A 21,956-nucleotide genomic window follows, 5' to 3' on the forward strand; every position below is an offset into this window, starting at 1 on the left:
TACCATCATATAGGGGCCATACCCCTGGCAGCTGCCAGGGTTGGGGAGGGAGTATTGAACAGTATGATATAACTGAAATGAATCATAAAAATTCACAAGAACGGCCAACTTCATTATCCTCCTTTGTAGATAGAGGATCAAAGGTTATAATTCCTCTAAAATTAAATATTCAAAATATCTTATTTCTATAATCTAATCTGATCTTTCACAATCTTTTATATAATTTGTATTAAATAATAGGATAAGAAACCTTTTGAACAATACATCATGGATATACTCACTACATCTAGAGATGGTTCAACTTTATATTGTATTACCTCAGAAAAGAAAATTATAAATCATAAACTGGTTGAAACTGAAAGGGTTATCTTTTGACTTATTTTACCATGCATGCTTTTCAAATGAAGGACCCTGGGTCCTTCAGATGATGTAAATTATCATATCATCATGAGCAACATAATTGTCCTGACACAACTCCAAACAACCATCAGATTTAGTTTGTCGTTAGATGTCCGTGTATAGCCTTAGTGTGAGGGAAAGCCAGTAAAATTGAGATTAATGAGTACTGTGATACATAAATAACTTAATTAAGAACAGCTAACTCAGGTGATATGATTAAGCATTGCTTCCTAAGACAATAAAAAAGATATATGCTAGTTTTTCACTTAGTTCCCTCCTCTCTTTGTAACCTTGAACTCGAATTCTTTCTTTTTCTACCTTCCATTTGTTTTCCTTTTCCTAAAGTACCTCATAGCCCTACCTCTGTAAGCACAACTATATCAAGACAACAATCTTTGCCTCTGTTGGCAATTTTGCCTTTCATTGCTTGCTTAGCAAATTTTTAATGAAAAGATTTGGGTGTTCTGTCTCTTAACAGACTTTATATTACAAAGAGGCATGAAATCCACAATTTGGGTTTCTGAACTCTTTTATCTTGATACAAGGCTGTTTTTTTAACCTGGATATTCTATTTCATGTAGTGCTTAGCAACTGGCACAGAGTAAGGTACAGTGAAAGTATTAAAAAACTGTATGCAAAACGACAGATGACAGTAGTTTTGCAAGGCAGCCTGCTAAGACCATGATTAATTTGTGCATAAATCGGAATCGCATCCAATTACAGATTTACTAAATAGAAAGGGAGAGGCTAAAGTGACAGTACTAATGTTTCACTGAAGTATAATAAGCATCCATAGTCGAGATCACAAGCTTAGAAGCTCTGCAGCCCACCCCATCCAGAGTACAGCAGTCAGACTTTTCCATCTCCAGCAGAGTTCCAAAAGTGCATTTACTTTCTACATTTCATCCCCCTTTCCTGGACATACTTTTGTCATTTCAAATACCAAAAAAATCAGAAAAAAGCCTGGAAATTTTTTTACCAACAAGGGATGTTAAGTTTGTTATAATTACAAGAATCTCCACATTTTGAAAATAATTAGCACTTACCTTTATTTCTTGAGCTTTCCTGGTTCTTTTCCTGCTGCAATTAAAAGTAGAAAAATACATTATTTACAGAATTAGTTACTACAAAAATCATAGACATACAGATCCAAAAAAGACTTAGTCTAGTTCTTCTTCCTTCCAGGTCCAAGATAAAATCAGCTACAATTTGCCTGCTGCAGAAAGATTCCTATCTAACCTGCTTTTGAATTCCCCTAGTAGTTAAACTCCTCCCTCACATTTTTCTTCCCAATGACAATGATTAAGCGCTGGAACACATCGTCCAGAGAGGCGGTCCAGTCTCTGTCACTTCACCTCTGTCTTGGAAGATGCTCATAGTTGAACTGAACAAGACCCTGTGCAACCTGATGTCATTTTGTAGTTAGATCTGCTTTAAGCAACTGGTTCAACTAGGTAACCCCAGGGGCCACTGCCAGCCTAAATTATTCCATGATATGGCAAGAGTGTTCCAGAACCTTGTAAGCCCTGGAGCAGTGCTCAACTGTCCTCAGTTTCATACTGAATGAAACTTTGCCAAAATCCCCCCAACTACCTTTTTTTTTTTTTTTCATATCTTCCTGACTCGCTTGCATCACAGTGAACGTAGAAAACATTTCATCTTTAAAGAAAAACAAAGTCATCTTCTCTTGGTTCCATTATCTTCCAGTCTTTTCTTTCTCTTTTTAACAATTTTTTAACCTGTGTTGCCTGAAGTATTCCAATATTCCAATTCAGAATTATCTAGAACTAAGGACTTTCTAAAATACAGCAGCTCTATAACTGCATCAGCAACACATAACATATATTGACATATTTCAAAATAATATTTCCCGTCAAAAAAAACCCAGTATGATGCAGCTGATTCACAGTCAACAAATTTTTTTACTATGATTTCCTTAGTTGAGAAAATTAAGACGAGAGTTAGCCTGGGGTACCTTGCAACCCAAACAATTCTATGATTCTATGATTGACCAGTGTCACATCACCTGCACACGGTATGAAACAACTCATGGGCAATTTAAAACCTCACAGTGGTGGATATTTCTTTCATATTCTAGTTAAAACAACAACTGTTGTATAACCCATATACATATTAATATAGTATTAATTCTCAATACTAATATGCCAAGAACTGAAATTGTGTCAGCCAGTGGGTATGTGTGAACGTATTGCATATATGAACTGCATCACGGCCAGCTTAAGTAGGCATTTAACAGTTTATGAAGTAATAGGCAAACGCTTGTGAGGCTGACTAGGAATCCATCAAATGTAAGTGGCAGAGGAAAAGGAGAATAAGCACAGCAAAAGCGCCTGTAACAAGCATGATACCTGAGGCCTTTGGATGTCACATAGCTCCATTATGAGCCGAATACAAGGTGGCCAAACAGAGCAACCTGATGCAGTAGTCACTATAGGACAGCAGTAGGGCTTGAAATGCATAGGCAGAAGGGCCGGTCTAAAACTATGAATCAATTAATTAGTTCCTGAGAGAAGTATCACATTTAATACAGGACAAGTTAACTGGTTGTTACCAGGAATGGGGACAACTATTACATTTATCTGGAGGATGCTGTTTCATCTTAAAGGTCCCAGCACAACTTCTTAGGCTGACCCATTTATTTCTAGTTCAGGTCACAGTATTGGGCTTACCTATGTTTAATTCTAGCTCTCTCTCCCCCTGCAAATCTCTGAATCTCTGCCATAACAGTCTTATAAAATACTTTTTCCATCAGCTGTATACTATGCTATGCTATCAGGGTGTTAGTCTCAAATTTTGTGAAGATTTATAGAACAAACTTGGTAATCAGAAATTGTGAAAAAGGTACTTGCTTTAATCCCATTAAATGTCTTGACTTATTGCCATCAAGCTAATAAAGCAGCACTGCATCAAAAATTACTTATGAAAAAACATTAGTTTCAGAGTTATTAACTCAAAAGTTTTAAATGGCTGAAATTTATCATTTTACTATTTTGAACTAAAAATGAAGTCAATGGAATACTTTATTGAAAACAGACAAGCATTTCCAGCCTCAAGCTTCCTATAAATATACATTATGATAATTGTTCAGAAAATTTTTTACCTTCTGTAATATTGCTTGCATAACAATACTTCTACAACACTTTCTGAATAATCAAGTCGAAGTGCTGCTGAAGTTATTGCTTTTTTTTATTTGAGCAATTATTTATTAAGTTGCATGTTCTAGCTATATTACTTGTTTCACATGCTAAAATATTGAATGAAAATCCATTTGAAAATTAATGGTGTATTTACATAGTAACATTTTTTAAGCGGCATATTTCTTAAGTCCTCTTTACTATCAATAACTAAAACATTATGACAATGTCTTACTAAACAGCCTGATTTCTCTGCTTAGTAGTAGTGGTAAAAACTCATTCATAAGAAAGAAATAAGTAAAATGTACACTGAAAGAAAAGAGAGAAAAGAGAGGGGGAGAGAGGAAAAAGAGGGAAAAGAGAGAAGAAAAAAAAGCAAGTTCATTAAATTCATTTACCAAATGACTCACGCTGAATACTCTGAAACTACAACTGAAGTTGACAGATCTTCTGTTTATTCATTTTGATTTCACTGTCTGACACACATCCTGTTGTTTGCTTGGCAAACATTGAAGAATTCTTTTCCACTCAAGCAATAACTGCTACCATAGCATGTTCTCCTAATTGAATTTTTAGGTTTATTTTATTTTCTGAGTGACAAGTTATCTCTTCAGAAATGCTGAAGTCCATGTGACATGAAAGCTTGAAAGTATGTAAGTTTTCCTTAGTAGCACACTTGTACATTACTGCATATATTCACTAAACACCTTCATATCACCTACATGAGAATGAACCAGTAAACAATTTGCTGCATAACCTGATATTCCATGTTAAGTATACGCTGAGCTAGCTGTCTTCAATAATATGAGAAAAACCTATGAGAATTTGAGACAGTAATCTGTCCCCAAAATTTCAAACTTTGATTTTACACAATAGCTGCTCAAAGAGATGCTCTTTGTTTTGTGTACTTTGTGTACAATTCTTCAAATATTTGCTGATTTATATGCCAATAAAAATGTCACTGGGAACATGTTAAATGCCAAACACTTCTAAATTTCCTTTTCAATTACATGATACTTTTTCTAAAAAAAATTTTATAAAAAGAAGAAATCAGATCAGGGTTTTTTTTTTTGTTTCGTCTTTTTCTTTTGTTGCAACTCATAAGGGATATTTTTAACATTCAGATAACAGACTGTAATGATTACACTTTAGTACTAATCACACTGTTTTATTCTCTCTATATACATCAAGGAATTGTTATTATGGTGTTCGTATTAGGTTCATTTAAGTATGTCCAGATTGTACCTATAATTCTATGGAAAGAAGTTAATGTCTACACCAATACATATGTCTCTTAATAGTATATTTTTGGATAGCATTTTCCCAGTTACCATACAAATAACTTCAGAACAAAAGTTATTACATATCTTTGTCTGAGAAATATAGAAAAATATTACCTGAAACCAGTTCTGTGCACTTACATAGCTGTTTAATCTCTACCAAGGAGATTTAAAACTGATGAAAAGAACAAAGCTATAATCAATAATACAAAAGTATTTTATGATTCACAGAGGCATAGAAATGTTTAGCTGCCTTTAACTTAAACAATGAGGCCATCCAATCTACAAACAACTAAAATGTATTGTTTCAACTTTTCTCATTTTCTAAAATAATATGGGTAGTGATGCAATAGTTGTGTCATTCCCTTCAATCTGATCTTACAACTCTCAGTCAAGGACTTTCTTCCTGATGTTTGAAAACAAAGAAGTATGTCAAAACCTGTACCTATCTGGAAAGTATGTTTTCAAATTTCTCCATGACTATATTAAACATACTGGTAAGATATTTAAACAGGCAAACAAAAAGGTACTTCTGCCTTTATTGACCGTAAAGTATTTTATTTAAAATTATTTTTATTTTCATTTTATATCTCTTTAGACATCAGAGAATTGAACTTAGACTTTAACAGGCCAGTGTAAACTCAGTGGAGTTTTATGGATGATCGGCAGTCTGTTTTATTAAAAAAAAAAAAAAAAATTAAAAAGGATTTAGAGCCAAGATGTAGCCAAGTTATGTTAGCATTCAGATATTGCAATTTATAGGCTGCATGAACACTGTTTATTCCCACAAAGCTCACTAGTCTTTTTTTCCCTTCCTTCAGTTTGCAATTAGAAGAATGGAATTTTTTTCCAACAAAGCTGCAAAGCCTATAATGTCTACTGCTTACACTACAATAAGTAGATTCTGAAGACTTAATCCAAGCATTGATTACTAGATCAGAGTAGCCTTGCAGGAAAGCAATCTTAAAAATCAAATCTGGGTATCAAAGGAGAAAAGAAACACTAAAAAGGATGAGAATGACTTTTCAGGGACAGCAGAGTGCAACAACTTAGCAAAGTTAGGAGAGGAAAGAAAAATCACTCAGCTGAAATTTTAAAATAAAATGATAAAAACCCAGTATTTTTTCTAAATGGAATGTGTTAATATTTCAGTGACTAAAACAAACAAAAAACCTAACCAACCCCCCCCCCCCCCGATTTCAAGCAAAGAAAGCATTAGCTGAAAATATCTTTTATTTAAAGATCTTATTTTTTTGTAATATCTTTATTTTCTTCAGTTTCAGCTGAAGATTTTTGAACAGCTTTGCATGGCTTAGTTTTCTCAAAAGACTTGAATTTTAATTTTAAGCTGCCATTCAATCCACTAAGAAAAAACAGCTAGCAGATCATAGACCAGCTTCAGTGTGATATGCCTTGTGCCAGCAAGACCCTGGCTAGCAGCAAAGTGCACCCAGATAGAAAAAGAAGTCTGTATGCCTCAAGTTATTTCAAGATTAACCAGTGATTAGAGTGGGTGTAACATCTCTGAACTGTGAAATTAACCTTCTGCCTAGGAAAAGCCTGCCATAATATTAGATTTTTTCAACTGAAAACACAGAGTTAAAAAATATAGAAAAAATTATACTGAAGATGCATAAAATATAGATTCTTCCTTATTATTCAAAGATAAAGAATGTGAATTAATTTGTGTAGAAAACCTCTAAGAAGCAATGACTGATGTTAGTGATTAAATGTTGTAAGCACCTATAAATAGGAAAATTAATTTCAGATGCTCAGGGAAATAGGAACTGCTCTTCCTGGTGGGAAACCAACCAACCAACCAACCAACCTACCTCCCTCTCTCCCTCCTTCTCAGATTCCTGGAATGTGAAAGAGGTAAACAAACAATTGTTCATCACAACAGATATTTCTAGTTGCATTTGTGCAGCATACTAGGGTTTTGATGCTGGTTGACCTGAAAATAAAAGCTTTCTACCCATGTGCTATTAGAAAGCATGTAAATGTGTGAATATCACTGTATTAAGTTAAACATACTAATTCTGTATGAGCACTGTTATCTAGAGGAATTAATAGACCTGTTTTTAACACACATTTCTATAGTTTTTATCCTGTACTGTGTTATGATATAGAAACAAAATATTTACACCTCACTTGTTAACAATTGAAGAAAATATATTTACTGTCTAAATAACACTGGAATGATTACATGAACCACATTATTATATTGTTATGTACTGCTACAAGTCAACTGTAAGCAGAACAAACCATCTTGCATCCCAGGATTTTTGATCTGCTTCAATATAGCAAAATAGTTGTGAATTTAACAGTCTCCAACCAAATTAATCAGACAAGTCGCATAGCTTTGCATGGTTTTGTGTTGCACCATATTGTATCTGCCTGATGAAATGTATCGATGCAGAACATATTGGAACTGTAAAGAAACCTTTCTTGTGTGTCCAACAGACTGAATTCAATGTAAACTTTTCAAAGCACAGTGGAGAAAAGTGGAGAAAATGTCAAATTTTCTGCTGTGTTTGTGAACTAAAAAAGATCATGGATGGCTGACCACACAAATTGCTATTCTGGCAAATCATAAGTTATAAACTATTTGCAATATATATCAAACTAAGCTCTGTAAAGAAACTAATTTAAATATACAGAGAAATGCTCTTGGAAGGTTAAAAAGCACCTTCTCTTGTGCTATTTTCTCTTTGTCTTTACAGACAAACAGTATCAATATCTCTTAAAACATCCCAACATTTTGATAGTATCATTGTTCAGGAATGACAGTTTGGTAAATAATGTTGACATAGTATCAATTTTTATTTAGAAAAAGAGTTTCATATTAGCAATAAGGGGCATAGAGTAGGATGGTCAAAGGGACTCAATGTACAGTGATTCCACTGAAGGTACACAGCTATTTATAAAAAAGACCAGACCTGATCTGTAAAAGCAGGTAATAGTCTAGGAAGAACAAATTCCACCAGCCATTTTAGAAACAGTAAAGGTAGTTTCTTAGCCCCATTTAAACAGGTATCATGAGCATTCTGTTTGGTTTTCCCTTTCTGAAAGGAGAAGAGTTGGTATTTATAGACCATGGATGTTGCACGTAGAAGCATATTGACTTCCACTTAATTCTGTGGTTTTAGAAGACAAACTACATACTTGTATTGCATCTTGAACCTCACTCATCTCTCTGCCTGAATCATCTGACAAGGACACGGACATGCGTGTGCCAGAGTGAGCTAGTGATAAAGATGAGGTGCCTTATTTCTTTCCTGCAAAACTCAGGCAAAGTCTTCTTTTCCATGCTGGCTGTATTTATAAAGTAGCTGAATTAATGGAATTCTTAAAATAAACAAAGTGCTGATTAGTCTAAAACATATGATAGATTGTCCTTGATATGCGACAAAAATTAAAATAATTCAATAAACATAAACCACTAATTACGGAAACTGATGAAAGAGGGAGTGCAAACGTACTTGCTTGATTAACATTTCATAATGAAAATTTATCATTAGTCATATCATAAAGTGTAGTTAAAATGCAGAAAATTAGGTTTGTGTTCATTACCTTTAATGTACATTCTGCAGTGGGGGTACTTTGTTACTATACAGTTACTTTAAAAAAATATTAAAGGAATAACTGTTATTAAGGATAACATATCATTGAGAGAAGTACCAAGATAATCTATTTCTACCGTGTTGTTAAAACATATACAAGCTATGGTAGTTGAACAACAACATACTAGCTTATATTAACATAACAGCTTTAATTACAAGAAACCTGAACGTATTCTATACATGTACAGAAATTTTTTATTCATGGATGAAATACTAGCATGGCCACAGCCATAGAGAGCAAGCACACATAGAACAAAAAACAATTTGGTAAACTATTCTTAGAAACAATTTGATCAATGACATTATGCTGAACACTTGTTTCAAAAAAGTTTCCCAGAATCAGACTTCATCAGACTCTCAGCAACTGCAGTACCATTGCAATTTAAACTAAAAATGCATACAAAGGAGAAGCAACAACATTTACATTTCTAAAGCTATTCTGTTAAGCAGCAGTCAGAAAGGCCTTGCTTACTACAGCAAGGAAGAAAGAATGAGCAAAAAGCGATCCATTTTCCTGTTGCTCTTGTCAGAACATTATTTACTACAGAGAGTTTTGTAATTTAATGTTTGCAACACGATTCTTGCACTGGTATTCTGCAAACAGCTCAGTCTTGTTAGAGATTGCCACCATTTATGGCAGGAAATTCTGGGAAAATAATATGCCATAGGCTGTTCTTGTAGCAATTAATGCATCACAGGAATGTAAGAGCGTATGAAGGAAACAAGATGCGGAGTTAGGTGGCTAGGCAGAAATAAGAAAAAATATAAAGCTTTCAGAATCAATGACATTCCCAGGATTAGGTATTACTAGATATTACAGTCTTAGAGTAAGCCTTACAGGCCTTTGGAGAATATCTGATGAAGTCTTGAATTCATGAACCCTTATGAAAGGGATCCAACAGTATTTGGGAAGCCTAGATACAAGAGTGAAAGATTTGTTTCATTAAAAACAAAACAACAACAAACCCCAACCACAGAGGTGGGCGTGGGGGGAACCGTGAAAGCAGCTGATTTCTCTCTCGCTTTGCTGATTTAGATCCCTGAGGAATATGGAGAACAATCATGGCAGACCCAGGAACGGGAGTAGGAAGCTGTTGTTCCTTTTTGCACGCAGCAAATTACAACCCCTCAAAGCAAAGAGGAAGCAGAGGAGAAATAAAGATATGCAAAAGTTCCACATAATCTTGTCTATGCCTATATACTTTTAAGGAAAACTATCTCCAGATCAGGCTTCAAAGCAGCATGCACTTTCTTCTGTCCATTTTCCATTCACAGAAGTTCTACACAAAGGCTAATCCACAGGTTTTCTCTTTAGGCACGTCCAACCGTGCCATTAAAGCAAATCACCTAGATGTGTTGGTAGGGCACCTACTAGACTTAAAGGCAGCCTTGGACCATGCAAAACCAAGCAGACAAAGGCTTCGTCCTCAAGGTGAAAGAATTGCTCTGGGCTAAAGTTACAGTCTAACTCCTGATGTTCTTCAGTACCAACTGCATTAAAGTAGCTTCATGCTAATGTCACAGTAACATCGCGTACACCAAATAGATTTCTGGAACCTGACTACGTTCTACAAAACAAGCAGAGGGAGAAAGATTAACGCATTTTAAAAGCAACAATTCTTCTGGTAGAATTGTTCATGATCCATGTGGACACATTTCCTAAAACTGCTACCTAGTGTACAAAGACCTGCGTGCAGCAGGCTGCAGGTCGCTCCCATGGGAAATAACCACCTGGCGTTCGGCCTCCCTGCCCTCGTTACTACTGCACTTGAAAAGAAGCCGAGAAGCAGTTTTGATTTTTATCTTATCTTTAAATTCAAGGATTCTCATTTCACTAAATCATTGCATTTTAGTAGGATTGTAAAGTTTTCTATTGTCTTTTTATTTCCAATGCAAGATCTTGTCCAACAGCAATCTTAGGGATTCTATGGGCCTAATAAAACAGTAGGCAGAGGCCAAATATAGTCTTTCCTTCATTTTACTGAAGCAGAGAAGGGACTTTTTTCCAAATTTTATGTTATTTAAAATGGAAAAAAATCAAAGAAAATCTTCATGCTCACTTTAAGGATCACACGTCTATATTCATACTTCTTTCATTAGGACAAGTGTCCGAAAGTGACTGGCCACAGTTCTGAGCTGAATAGGAAAAGAATCAAAGGAACATGCATAGAAGGTTACTCTGGGGAATTTTTTTAGGCAGCTCACTCTTACAGAAATACAACACAACTATAGCTTCTGCTTCTTAACATGATGACTTCATACTTGGTTCTTTGATGACAGACCAAATACATGTTAAATTTATAAGCAGTTTCATAGCACATGACAGAAAAATGTTCTACCAATTTTATATGGCTGTGCAGTGTTGCTGTTTTTATAAGGCTTTAATCATTAAAACACCTAATGCGTGGTTTAAGCAATGAAGTATATACTTTCGCATTGAAACGTGTACCACTATGACTAAACCAGCTTATATAAGGAAAAGTGTATAAGCCAATCTATGTAGTCAAATTCAGGCTACAACTCTCCCTAGCTAAGTTGGAGGAGCTATGAATGCTACGTAAATGATAGCTATACAAAAGTAGATTAGTGCTATTTGTGCATATTTCACATTAAACTTCAAATGCTCAGACATTCAATGCAGAATTACTTTCCCATGTATAGACAGCATAAGACGTACTTTCTTCAAGCCTGCCAAGAAAGAAATGAGATAACACAGGACTGCAGATAAGGTACTGTAGATGAATATACTTATCTCATACAGCTCATAGGCTAATCATATTCAGCATATATATTTATTTTGAAATTATCTGAGGATTTTCCAGATTTGAGCAAAGACGGAGGAGAGAGATCTCCAAGAGGCAATGTTTTAGCATACTGAATTGTCACTAAGGGACAGTACTTAATGGATATTCTATTATTTTCCCCCTCATGTCAGGTCCTAAAAATCCAGATACCCTCACAATTACTGAAAAGTATTCTATTTCCTGAAAGTATAGTGTTATTTTTTTCCAATAAAAAAATAGTACAGATGGATTTTAGCTGCACAATTCCTACTCACATTAATGGGAGTAATTTGCCTAAAACCCCTATTTTTTTTTTTAAATTTCAGAGATGGTTTTTAAGTGTAATTTTCTAAAGCGTAATTTTCTAAAAACCACATAATGTGCGTTGCATTTTATTATTCAGCCTGTCTGAGGCTCATTCAGATCTTATCTTTCCTTTGCAAATTTTTGTCTAGATAAAAGAATGACAATTAGAGAATATAGACAGGAGAGCATCAACATCAATTACCTTCTTGCGATCCAGGGATGCAAGTAATATTTAGTCTGTGCTAGGACAAAATTATGTGTAAAACTGTAGTATGTCTATCAGTATTGATTACAACCAATATGCTGAGAAATTTCTAGGAATAAGGTTTTGTTTCTACCATTCATCTTACAAAGGTAGATAAGGGAGTGTTGCAAATGAAAAGAGAAGCTCATGATATGAATATTAATCAGTTGCACCTTTTGTAAAGTGTTCAACTATATATTTGAGGAATACATTCATTTTAACCAGAGATTTGATGAAAGGTTATACTGTACTACCTACCAAGTGACATTTAGGAAACTAGAAAGTAAAATTAAGACCATATTTTTTTCTATTGAATCTTAGAAAAGTCAAGATTAGCTCAGTATTTGATTGTTGAATTTCAACTAACTTTTCAAAATGAGTCATGAAATAAAGCTATATATACTACAGATAAACCAACAATTGGTTATAGTCTTCTTACTGTGGAGTAGGCAATATACTGTAAAGCTTTTAGTTATTTTCTCCTGGAGTTCATGTTGGAAGCAAGTAGCTTTGGGGGGGAAGGAAAAAAAAAAAAAAGGTGTGCAGAGAGCTGAAATAAAAATTCGGTAAGCATCTGAAGTTCTAATCTAATTGACAGTAGTGTATTTTTTTTAATCACAGGTCCTTTTTTATATATTAAAAAAAAAGACATCCAATTTTTCTTCCCTGCCCTAGGCTGAATCTAGTAAACACAGCTAAAAGAGGGTTAGTTTTTAGTAATAAAATATGAGTAATGTCTTGCAAACGTTTCCTTGCATCAGTTCAAAATACCTGTCTGCTTCTCATTCTTTTCATTATCCTCTATTTTACTGACTTTTTAAATATGGCTGTATTCTTTGAAAGTTTTGCACTTGGAAATCTGCCAAGCCACCATACCGTTCCACGCTTGAACTCCTCTCATCCTTCCTGGTAATATCCACTTTGGCTACCAACTTCTTTCTTAGTTTCCCAGTGATATCATACAGTTAATCTAAATAAAACAAACTTGTTAACTATGCATAGATGTATTCTTAACATTATTAAATAGAGGAAATAAATGAATACCAAACCAAAGACTTTCATTGTACTCTATCTAATAAAGGAGTAGATATCAGGAAGCGGTCATTGGAAGGAGAAGACAGATATATCCAAATGATGAAATATGTACTTCGCTAACTGCTAATAACAAACCATCAAGGGAAATTATTTGAAAATATTAAGGTATAGAAATTATTTGAAGACTCAGCATTTTTTTTTAAAGGCATGCTTTGCTCATGCCCCAGTTACAGGAGAAATGAAGAAATACAGAAATAAATGAGACACCTTTATATGGAAAGTCAGACTGGCTAATGCAATGGTTTCTCAAATCTTTAAAAAAAAAACAAACAACCACAAAGTAACATTTGAAATGGGATTGGTCTTTCACCATTTTTAGGATCAGCTTAGTGTAATACAGTAGTTACTATTAATTTTAACGTACTTTTTTACCCAGTAGAATTGTTACATCAAATGATGTAACACCAAAATAATGTTAGCTATACCAACAAAGTTTAATAAATTCTATTATTATAAAGTAATATTAATTTTGGATTACTTGCATTGATATAGGAGTATAATCCTTAGGTAAGAGCAATAGAATTTAATAGCATTTCCATGAACCACTCTAGAGAATGGAAGATTGTGCTGATGCCTCAGGAGAATGCTAGACCTTACTTCTCAGAAATTACACTTGAATTATTTATTCCAGGTTACATACCCAGAGTTATAGGCTACAGAATAAACAAATGACTGATAATTTCTGTTTGGTTTGTTTACATGGGAAGAGGAGATGTAGAAGGAGTACGCTTGTAGATTTTTCTTATTTCAAATTAATATTTTGTTACAAGGCATTGAGTAGCAGAATTGAATTGCAGAAAGTTATTTGACAGAATTAACGAACATTAATCAGATGTTAAGAAACATCATGCAATGGTTAAATAAATATTTATTGCTGTTATACTTAGGTGATATAAATGTACTGTTCATACACTGCATTGTTTATACATTACATGTTCATTTATATGAACAGTATAAATGTAGCAAAATTAACAAACTACATTAAGTGAAAACATAAAAATGCCAAAAAGCTAAAAAGACATGTCAAGTGAAACAATAATCTCTTGCTCATCTCTGGGATCACTTTCAAGAAGGACAAATAGTAATTTCTTTTTCTATTATTAAAGTTTGAGAGATCTTTTTTTTAACTTTTATGTTTTAGGCTTTAATCTTCCATGTTCTTAAAAGCATTTAAGCATAGCGGGTCAGCGCAATCCCAAGCACGACTATAGGCTGGGCGAGGAATGGATTGAAAGCAGCTCTGAGGAGAAGGACTTGGGGGTATTGATCGATGAGAAGCTCAACATGAGCCGGCAGTGTGCGCTTGCAGCCCAGAAAGCCAACCGTGTCCTGGGCTGCATCAAAAGAGGCCTGACCAGCAGGTCGAGGGAGGTGATCCTGCCCCTCTACTCCGCTCTTGTGAGACCCCACCTGGAGTACTGCGTCCAGCTCTGGGGGCCCCAGTACAGGAGAGACATGGAGCTGTTGGAGCGAGTCCAGAGGAAGGCCACGAAGCTGATCAGAGGGCTGGAGCACCTCTCCTATGAGGACAGGCTGAGAGAGCTGGGGTTGTTCAGCCTGAAGAAGAGAAGGCTCCGGGGAGATCTAATTGCGGCCTTCCAGTACCTGAAGGGGCCTACAGGAAAGATGGTGAGGGACTGTTTATCAGGGAGTGTAGTGACAGGACAAGGGGTAATGGGTTTAAGCTGAAGGAGGGTCGATTTAGATCAGATGTTAGAAAGAAATTCTTTACTGTGAGAGTGGTGAGGCACTGGAACAGGTTGCCCAGAGAGTTTGTGGCCGCCCCATCCCTGGAAGTGTTTAAGACCAGGTTGGATGGGGCTTTGGGCAACGTGGTCTAGTGGAAGATGTCCCTGCCCATGGCAGGGGGGTTGGAACTAGATGATCTTTAAGGTACCTTCCAACCCAAGCCATTCTATGATTCTACAATAGTTGTATCAATGCATAACAATCAAAACAGACATAATTAAGACATCTTTTAAGCAAGCTGTCGTTAGACTCTCCATTTTCTTTATGTCTTAGGCCTGAGCAGAGCTACCAAAACCTTTAATCTTTTCAGTGGCATCTTAACATTTAGCTGCATTATTTAAAAGGCAAATACAGTGTTTGGGGGAGGCGGGGGGGGGTTGGTTTTGGTTGGTAAGTTGGTTGGTTGGTTTGGGGGTTTTTAGGTTGTTTTGTTTTGGTTGGTTGGGGTTGCAGGTTTTTTGCTGCTGCTGCTGCTGTTTGGTTTTATTTATTTATTTATGGAAAATAAATCTGAAACTGAAACACATCACATTTCCTTAGATTTTTGTTGAAGGGATTTGAGCATACTGACAGATGTAGTGTTCTTGTCTGGTAAGATTTACCATTGAATCAATTATCAGAAACAGATAAGAATGCCCTGAGCTGGACTACTTATGTGATCCCACCATATGAACATAAAGGAGGAAGAGTAAAAATAAAATGTCACGAAAATTATTGTAATCTATGCAGAGTCACTCCACAAGGTAAGCATAGACTACTTCAGTAACAAAGGTCCACAAGGTAAGATGACGGAAGTCTCAGATTTTCTTACTGATACTTTGCTTTATAAACAATCAAGAGAAGTCACAGAATTTTCCAGTTACAAAACTTTCAAAAGGAAAGGCTGCTGAAGAAAGCTAAATCAAATATACCTAAACCTAATATACATAAACACAGATCTATGTTTCTTACCATGGCTCCTTTGCAAAGCTTTCAAATGAAAAAAAAATTTAAACTGATCAGAAAAAGAAATAGCTTACATATTGTTATAGCAAATACTTTTACTACAAGGTAGCAAAAGCCATGGTTCACATGAAGTACAGACGGGTTGTTTAACCTGACATCTTGGTAACATGAAATCAGGACAGTTGATATTGTAAATGCAAAAAAAAGGTATAGTAGCATTTCATCAAATACGGTTTTATCCAAAAAATATGAGATTTGTGCTTCCACTACAAATCACATTCTCAGTAAAATTGTTATAGTTCAAAAAAATAATTAGGATAAATTAACCAATGAAGAAGAAAGAGTTAGAACTAGTGAGATATTTTCCTAGTGTTAAAAAGAGATAATTTTTTCTGAACTTGATTTTCTACCACACAAAGTATAGGACTGAAAGTCCTAGGTATATTTTAAAATATAGATATTGAAAAGAGACATGGATGTAAGACCTAACATTTAGTCAATCTAATTGGAGTCAATTTAAAAGAAGTCTAATTGTACACAAATATTGTACTTTAATTGTATAATCAAGCCCAATATAATTAACAGTTTTCTTATAAAGCATTATTACTATATGTCAATGCTGCATTTACTGAATTGGGAATATAGAGATGCACAGTACACTGATGTTTAAAACAAATGTTTAAAGTGCATAATTTTCATTTAAAAACAGAATTTAAATAGCTAATTAGAATCAGAAAGGTGAAAAAGGAACCACAAACTAAGTGGATCGTTATTTAGTTAAAAAAATGAGGCTGGGGTACATCCTAGTTTGTTTGCAGACCATTAAAGCTATTATACATCATGTTCATTATTTAATAATATTTGTGTATTGATTTTTGCATATTATTTTTTACATTATAAGCACTGTGTATGCTACAGGATATGAATTTCACTTTAATGAACAAAGATAATAAAGGTTAATAAAGATAAGAAAAGTCTGCATCTTCTAGGTAATGAAAATAGGCATTGAATCCTTGGGAAAAATGACTGAAAAAAAAGCAGTGGAAAATAAAAATAAAACATTTGGCTGATAGAAAAAAAAATTAAAAGAGACTGAATTATATACAGAGTAGTCTTGAGGATCTGAGGCAGCAAGGAAGGCATGGGAAAGAGCCATATCATGAACTTATGTAGCAAAACGCTCTTCAAGTATCTGGCCTCTTTCGTGATCTTATAAATCCAAACTGTTCAAATATGAGCAGGAACAAAGCATCCCAAGTAATATATAAAAGAAATCTTTTCTGCCTTTGTTTTCTACTACTGTGATTGCAATTTGTGATGATGATTTGCCAGTGTAATAGAATATGAAAAAACACACTCAAGACTCTGAAATGATAGCTGATGAAGATTGTGCTTGCATCAACCTCCCAGCACCAGAAAGGCCCAAACCTCACTGTCTTATCTATTTATTCAGAGGCTGCCTGGAAGTCCTCTTCCTAGAAAACAGTGTGAGAAGGCCAAGATGAGTACTGCAAAATATAATTACGCTACCTCCATGTACCATTAGGTTATATTTTATTCTTTGTTGCCAAGCTGATGTGTGAAATTAAAAAGGCAATGTTAATCAAAAGGTGGATCTCATCACCGCTTAAAATAATTGGGCAAGATTAATCTTTTCCACAGTGGTGATTTTCAGTAACAGGAACACAAAAGATAGGTTCAGCAAGAGGTTCAGTGCAACAGTAAAGATGCACCTTTTCTCCCTCACTAACCCCACAGACTTGACCAAAAGCTTCCAGCTGGGTGTTGCTAATGAGTTAGCACGGGAAGCATCAGCAGGCAGCTTGAAAGAAGAGCTTCACACGTGTCATAATTCCAGGCTTTGACGCCTCTTTTTTCCTCCCACAATGAACGAAAAGTTGGAAGGAGGACTATAAAAGAAATGTTACAGAGAAATTTTACAACTTTTCTAAGACTTTTTAAAAAAAATGTTTTGAGCATGTAGTAAGAGATAGCAAAAATAACAAGTTTAATTGATATCAGCTTATTAATATACAATGATTGTAATGGGACTCTAATAATTAGCCATGCCTTTTGAATGCTATTGCCCACAGGAAAACGCAGATGAGAATGAAGTAGGCAGTCCCTCTCTCTGAGAAAAACAAAATAAAATAAAAGAAGTTTCATGAGACTTCTTGACTACAGTTAGACAAATGATTAAGGAGGGGAAAGAACAGAAAAAAAAAAAAAAGCAAGTCTTCTTACTTAAATGAAATCCTGGAATTTGCGTAGGACGTAGGTACTGTGTTCAGGGAGCCTCAGAAGGAAGAAAATTCTCTTGTTACCTTAGAGCTGAGAGCAACATTGACATGCTCAGGAAAAGCTCTCTTCTCAGTCCTCAGAATCTTACTGCAATGTGGGGTTGTTTTACCCTCTCTCTCTCTCTAGGACAGAGGAGTTTAGAGGATCAAATTTGATGACTTCTCAGATCCTGCAGGCAAACAGACTTTCCAGATAAACACCGTGAACTATAAACCTCAGGTTGTTTGGAGACCCAACCACACAAGGAAAGCTCAGGCTATTTTTGAATCCTGAAGTATTACTTTCCGGGCATTTCTTTCTTGGCTATGAAGCCCTAAATGAAAATAAAATCATTGAACAGCCTGCCTGTGTTTTACAGGTGTTACACAGAATGTGCTATTAGTTGAGGGAGGACATTTTATAACCTTTGGGCAAAAAAATAAATACAGAACATGTTTTCTATACTTTGTGCTTATACATTCAAATTTGTCTTTAATAAACTAGGGGAGCATGCTTATGCCGCTATATGTTTTTCTCTTTGTTTCATTCAGACAAAGTCATTATTACCTAAACAGCTCTAAACTGACCTAATCCTGAGGCCTAAATTAGAGACAATCAGAGCTGAACTGCCTAACTTAACAGCAAACAGCAACAGTAAGAATGGAGGGAGAGAGAGAAAGGGAAAGAAGTAGATTTTTTCACAGGAAGTTAAATATTTTAGTCTGCACAAATAACACAGACAACAGTGACTGCTGCACATCTGACTCAGATCTCATTAGCCCTTCGGTAAAACGAGACAAAATAAGGGCAAGGCTGGAAACAGTTTGAATCAATATAGCAAAATCAGTTATTAAAAGTTGTCCATGAAAGCTGTTTGAAACAAAGCATGTCCCCTTTGCTGTACCCTCTGTACACAGCTGCTCAGTTGGACAAAAAGCTCTTTCCTGACTGAAGCTTCTGCCAGGCCAAATTCCAAATTTCCTCAATTCCTCCTCTCTCCTTTACCGGGATTGCCCTGACCGTTGCTCCTCCTACCCCCCCCCCCCCGCCCCGAGCCAGTGCTGGCTCTTCGGTCGGCATTACAACCCTGACTATAACGAACGGAATGGTCCTAACTCCTTCAGATCAGAATTGGGCCTAAGGAAAAGCTATGCAGGCGACAATGCCTAAATCAGCAATCTTCCCTGACTGTCTCTTGAGACTAAACCCAAACAACTCCGTACCCATAATGATACCACTCACAATGAGGCACTGGTGTTAATATTATTCCCTGCTAAACCACGTGAATCACCTGGCTTGCAGAGAAGGCTTGTGCATGCATGTGTTAGATATACAGATTTGGCATGGTCTGGAATACACATATGAATGTATAGGCTGTATTCCATATTTATTAGTCTCTGACAGAGAATCAGAAACCAACAGTCAGCGTTCTGTTGGCTGCCACCTTCCTGTTTGTACCTGGAAATCTCAGAGCGCACACTTTTTCACTGAAGACGTTGCATAAACATTGCTCTCTGTCAGAGCCATGCAAATTACAAGAAGAAAATTCATTAGGATGCCAGAAATACTTCCTAATGATTTCAGGTGGGAACCTAGGTATTAAGAAATTGCTTACAATACTTCAGCAGCAATGCAAAAATACTCCCAAATGAAAAGTCCCTTACAAACTTTTCCAGTGTTTTGACAAATGAAGAACCAAGGATTAACTGGCATAACAAGAAATTCACACGCTGTTCAGCCTAATATGTTTCAGCATAACCATGTAAGCTATGGCAGTTTAACAACAGAAGAGGACTGGAAATAAAATTTTCAGGAATGCTTTGTAATATTCTTTCTCTGTTCTAGTTCAAACCAGCTCAGCTCTTCCTGGTTTTGACTATTTTGTATATAAACCATGCAGTCAAACATTTGATCTTCGTGGCCATTATAATGGTCATGGTAATGAACATGATTATAATTATAATTTGGGCCATAATTATAATCTAGGCGTGAACTGCTGCAAGTTCTTAGAGCTGTATTTTATAAATTATTGCAGATTTTCTCTAAGAAAATTTCCAGAAAAATAAACCTAATACTTGAAACTCAGCAGCTCATCGTAAGTACAGGATATTAAAAGTTCCACTGTAATACCAGAGCAATTCCAACTAATGTATAATAAAATTAGAAAACCATTCAAAGTGGAAACTTTTCATTACTACAGCATATGATAAATTAGAAAGTCTGCTGAAGAATAAACTGTTAATTCCTACAGATCAAGTTAAGCATACAAAAATGCATTTCTAAATGGTAAGAAATTGCTGCCTATTTAAATGATGTAAAGAGCAAAGTTGGGAAATCAGCAATATCCATGGCACTAGATCTAACTTTTGGTTAGTGTCAAAACACAGCAACTGCACATGCCATCAGACTGCTCTGGCATTAGCCAAGGAAACCTTGCAGCCCAAACTCAACATTAGTTTATGTATTGGGTTTGCGTGGCCAGGTTTTGGCAGAGGGGGGCTACAAGGGAGGCTTCTGCAAGAAGCTGCTAGAAGCTTCCCCCATGTCCAACAGGGCCAATGCCAGCTGGCTCCAAGACGGACCCACCACTGGCCAAGACTGAGCCCATCAGTGATGGTGGTAGCACCTCTGGAGTAATAGACTTAAGACAGGGGAGAGAACTGCTGTGAAAACAGCAGCAGAGAAAGGACTGAGATGTGAGAGGAACAACTCTGCAGACACCAAGGTCAGTGCAGAAGGAGGGGGAGGAGGTGCTCCAGGCGCCAGAGCAGAGATCCCCCTGCAGCCCATGGAGAAGATCGTGAGGCAGGCTGTCCCCCTGCAGCCCATGGAGGAAGGATGAGGGGGTGTAGCGATTCCACCTGCAGCCCGTGGAGGACCCCACGCTGGAGCAGGTGGAGACACCTGAAGGAGGCTGTGGCCCCATGGGAAGCCCACGCTGGAGCCAGCTCCTGGCAGGACCTGTGGATCCGTGGAGAGAGGAGCCCACGCCAGAGCAGGTTTGCTGACAGGACTTGTGACCCCGTGGGGGACCCACGCTGGAGCAGTTTGCTCCTGAAGGTCTGCACCCAGTGGAAGGGACCCATGCTGGAGCAGTTCATGAAGAACTGCAGCCCATGGGAAGGACTCACATTGGAAAAGTTGGTGGAGGACTGTCTCCCATGAGAGGGACCCCAGGCTGGAGCAGGGGCAAAGTGTGAGGAGTCCTCCCCCTGAGGAGGAAGGAGCAGCAGAGACAACGTGTGATGAACTGACCGTAACCCCCATTCCCCGTCACCCTGTGCTGCTGGGGGGGAGGAGGTAGAGAAATCAGGAGTGAAGTTGAGCCCAGGAAGAAGGGAGGGCTGGGGGAAAGGTGTTTTCAGATTTGCTTTTATTTTCCAATTACCCTACTCTGATTTTATGGGTAATAAATTAAACTAATGTAGTTTAGTCCTTAGTCGAGTCTGTTTCGCCCATGACAGTAGTTGGTGAGTGATCTCTCCCTGTCCTTATCTCGACCCAGGAGCCTTTCATTATATTTTCTCTCCCCTGTCCAGCTGAGGAGGGCAGTGACAGAGCAGCTTTGGTGGGCACCTGGCCTCCAGCCAGGGTCAATTTATCACAGTAATCAATATACTTAAAACATATTTCACTATGATTTTCTGCACAGTTTTAATAATAATAAAAAAGTAATGTTGGAGACTGAAAAATAATGGTTTCAATTGCTAGTGAAAATGCTGGTTTCTTAAGGCAGCACAATTCTCTTCTAAGGAAACCCTGAATGCAGGCGCTCTCACATTGCAGCACTAAAAATTTCTATCAATAATACCAATTCTCCTAGTTATTTCTACCACTGAAGAAGGATATGAGTTCTATATACCTGTGGCATAAGAATTACATCAGCTCTACATTCTAATCTATCTAAAGTAGCATGAGGTATCACCATATATTGTTAAAGTATCCGTCCTCATATTTAGTCTATTATAAGCAATCTAAAAAAAACCCTTAACCTATGGAAACCAAGAACACAGACGATGCCATCAGTGGAGGAGGATGAGATATACATATATATACATATATATATGAGTATTCTGTTACTGGAAAAATACATGTTC

General features: G+C 36.4%; 1 protein-coding gene across 2 annotated transcripts in view; it reads right to left on the reverse strand.

Moving 5' to 3' along the window:
• Positions 1 to 21,956, reverse strand: part of FSTL5 (follistatin like 5) — a 317,677-nt gene that overhangs the window by 263,613 nt on the left and 32,108 nt on the right. For both annotated transcript variants that reach the window (XM_075751811.1, XM_075751810.1), the window contains exon 3: positions 1,446 to 1,479. In XM_075751811.1, the coding sequence (XP_075607926.1) occupies positions 1,446 to 1,479 (34 nt within the window). The remainder of the gene's footprint in view (positions 1 to 1,445; positions 1,480 to 21,956) is intronic.

The sequence above is a fragment of the Balearica regulorum genome, chromosome 4, assembly GCF_011004875.1.
Source record: "Balearica regulorum gibbericeps isolate bBalReg1 chromosome 4, bBalReg1.pri, whole genome shotgun sequence".
In the NCBI taxonomy this organism is placed as follows: domain Eukaryota; kingdom Metazoa; phylum Chordata; class Aves; order Gruiformes; family Gruidae; genus Balearica; species Balearica regulorum.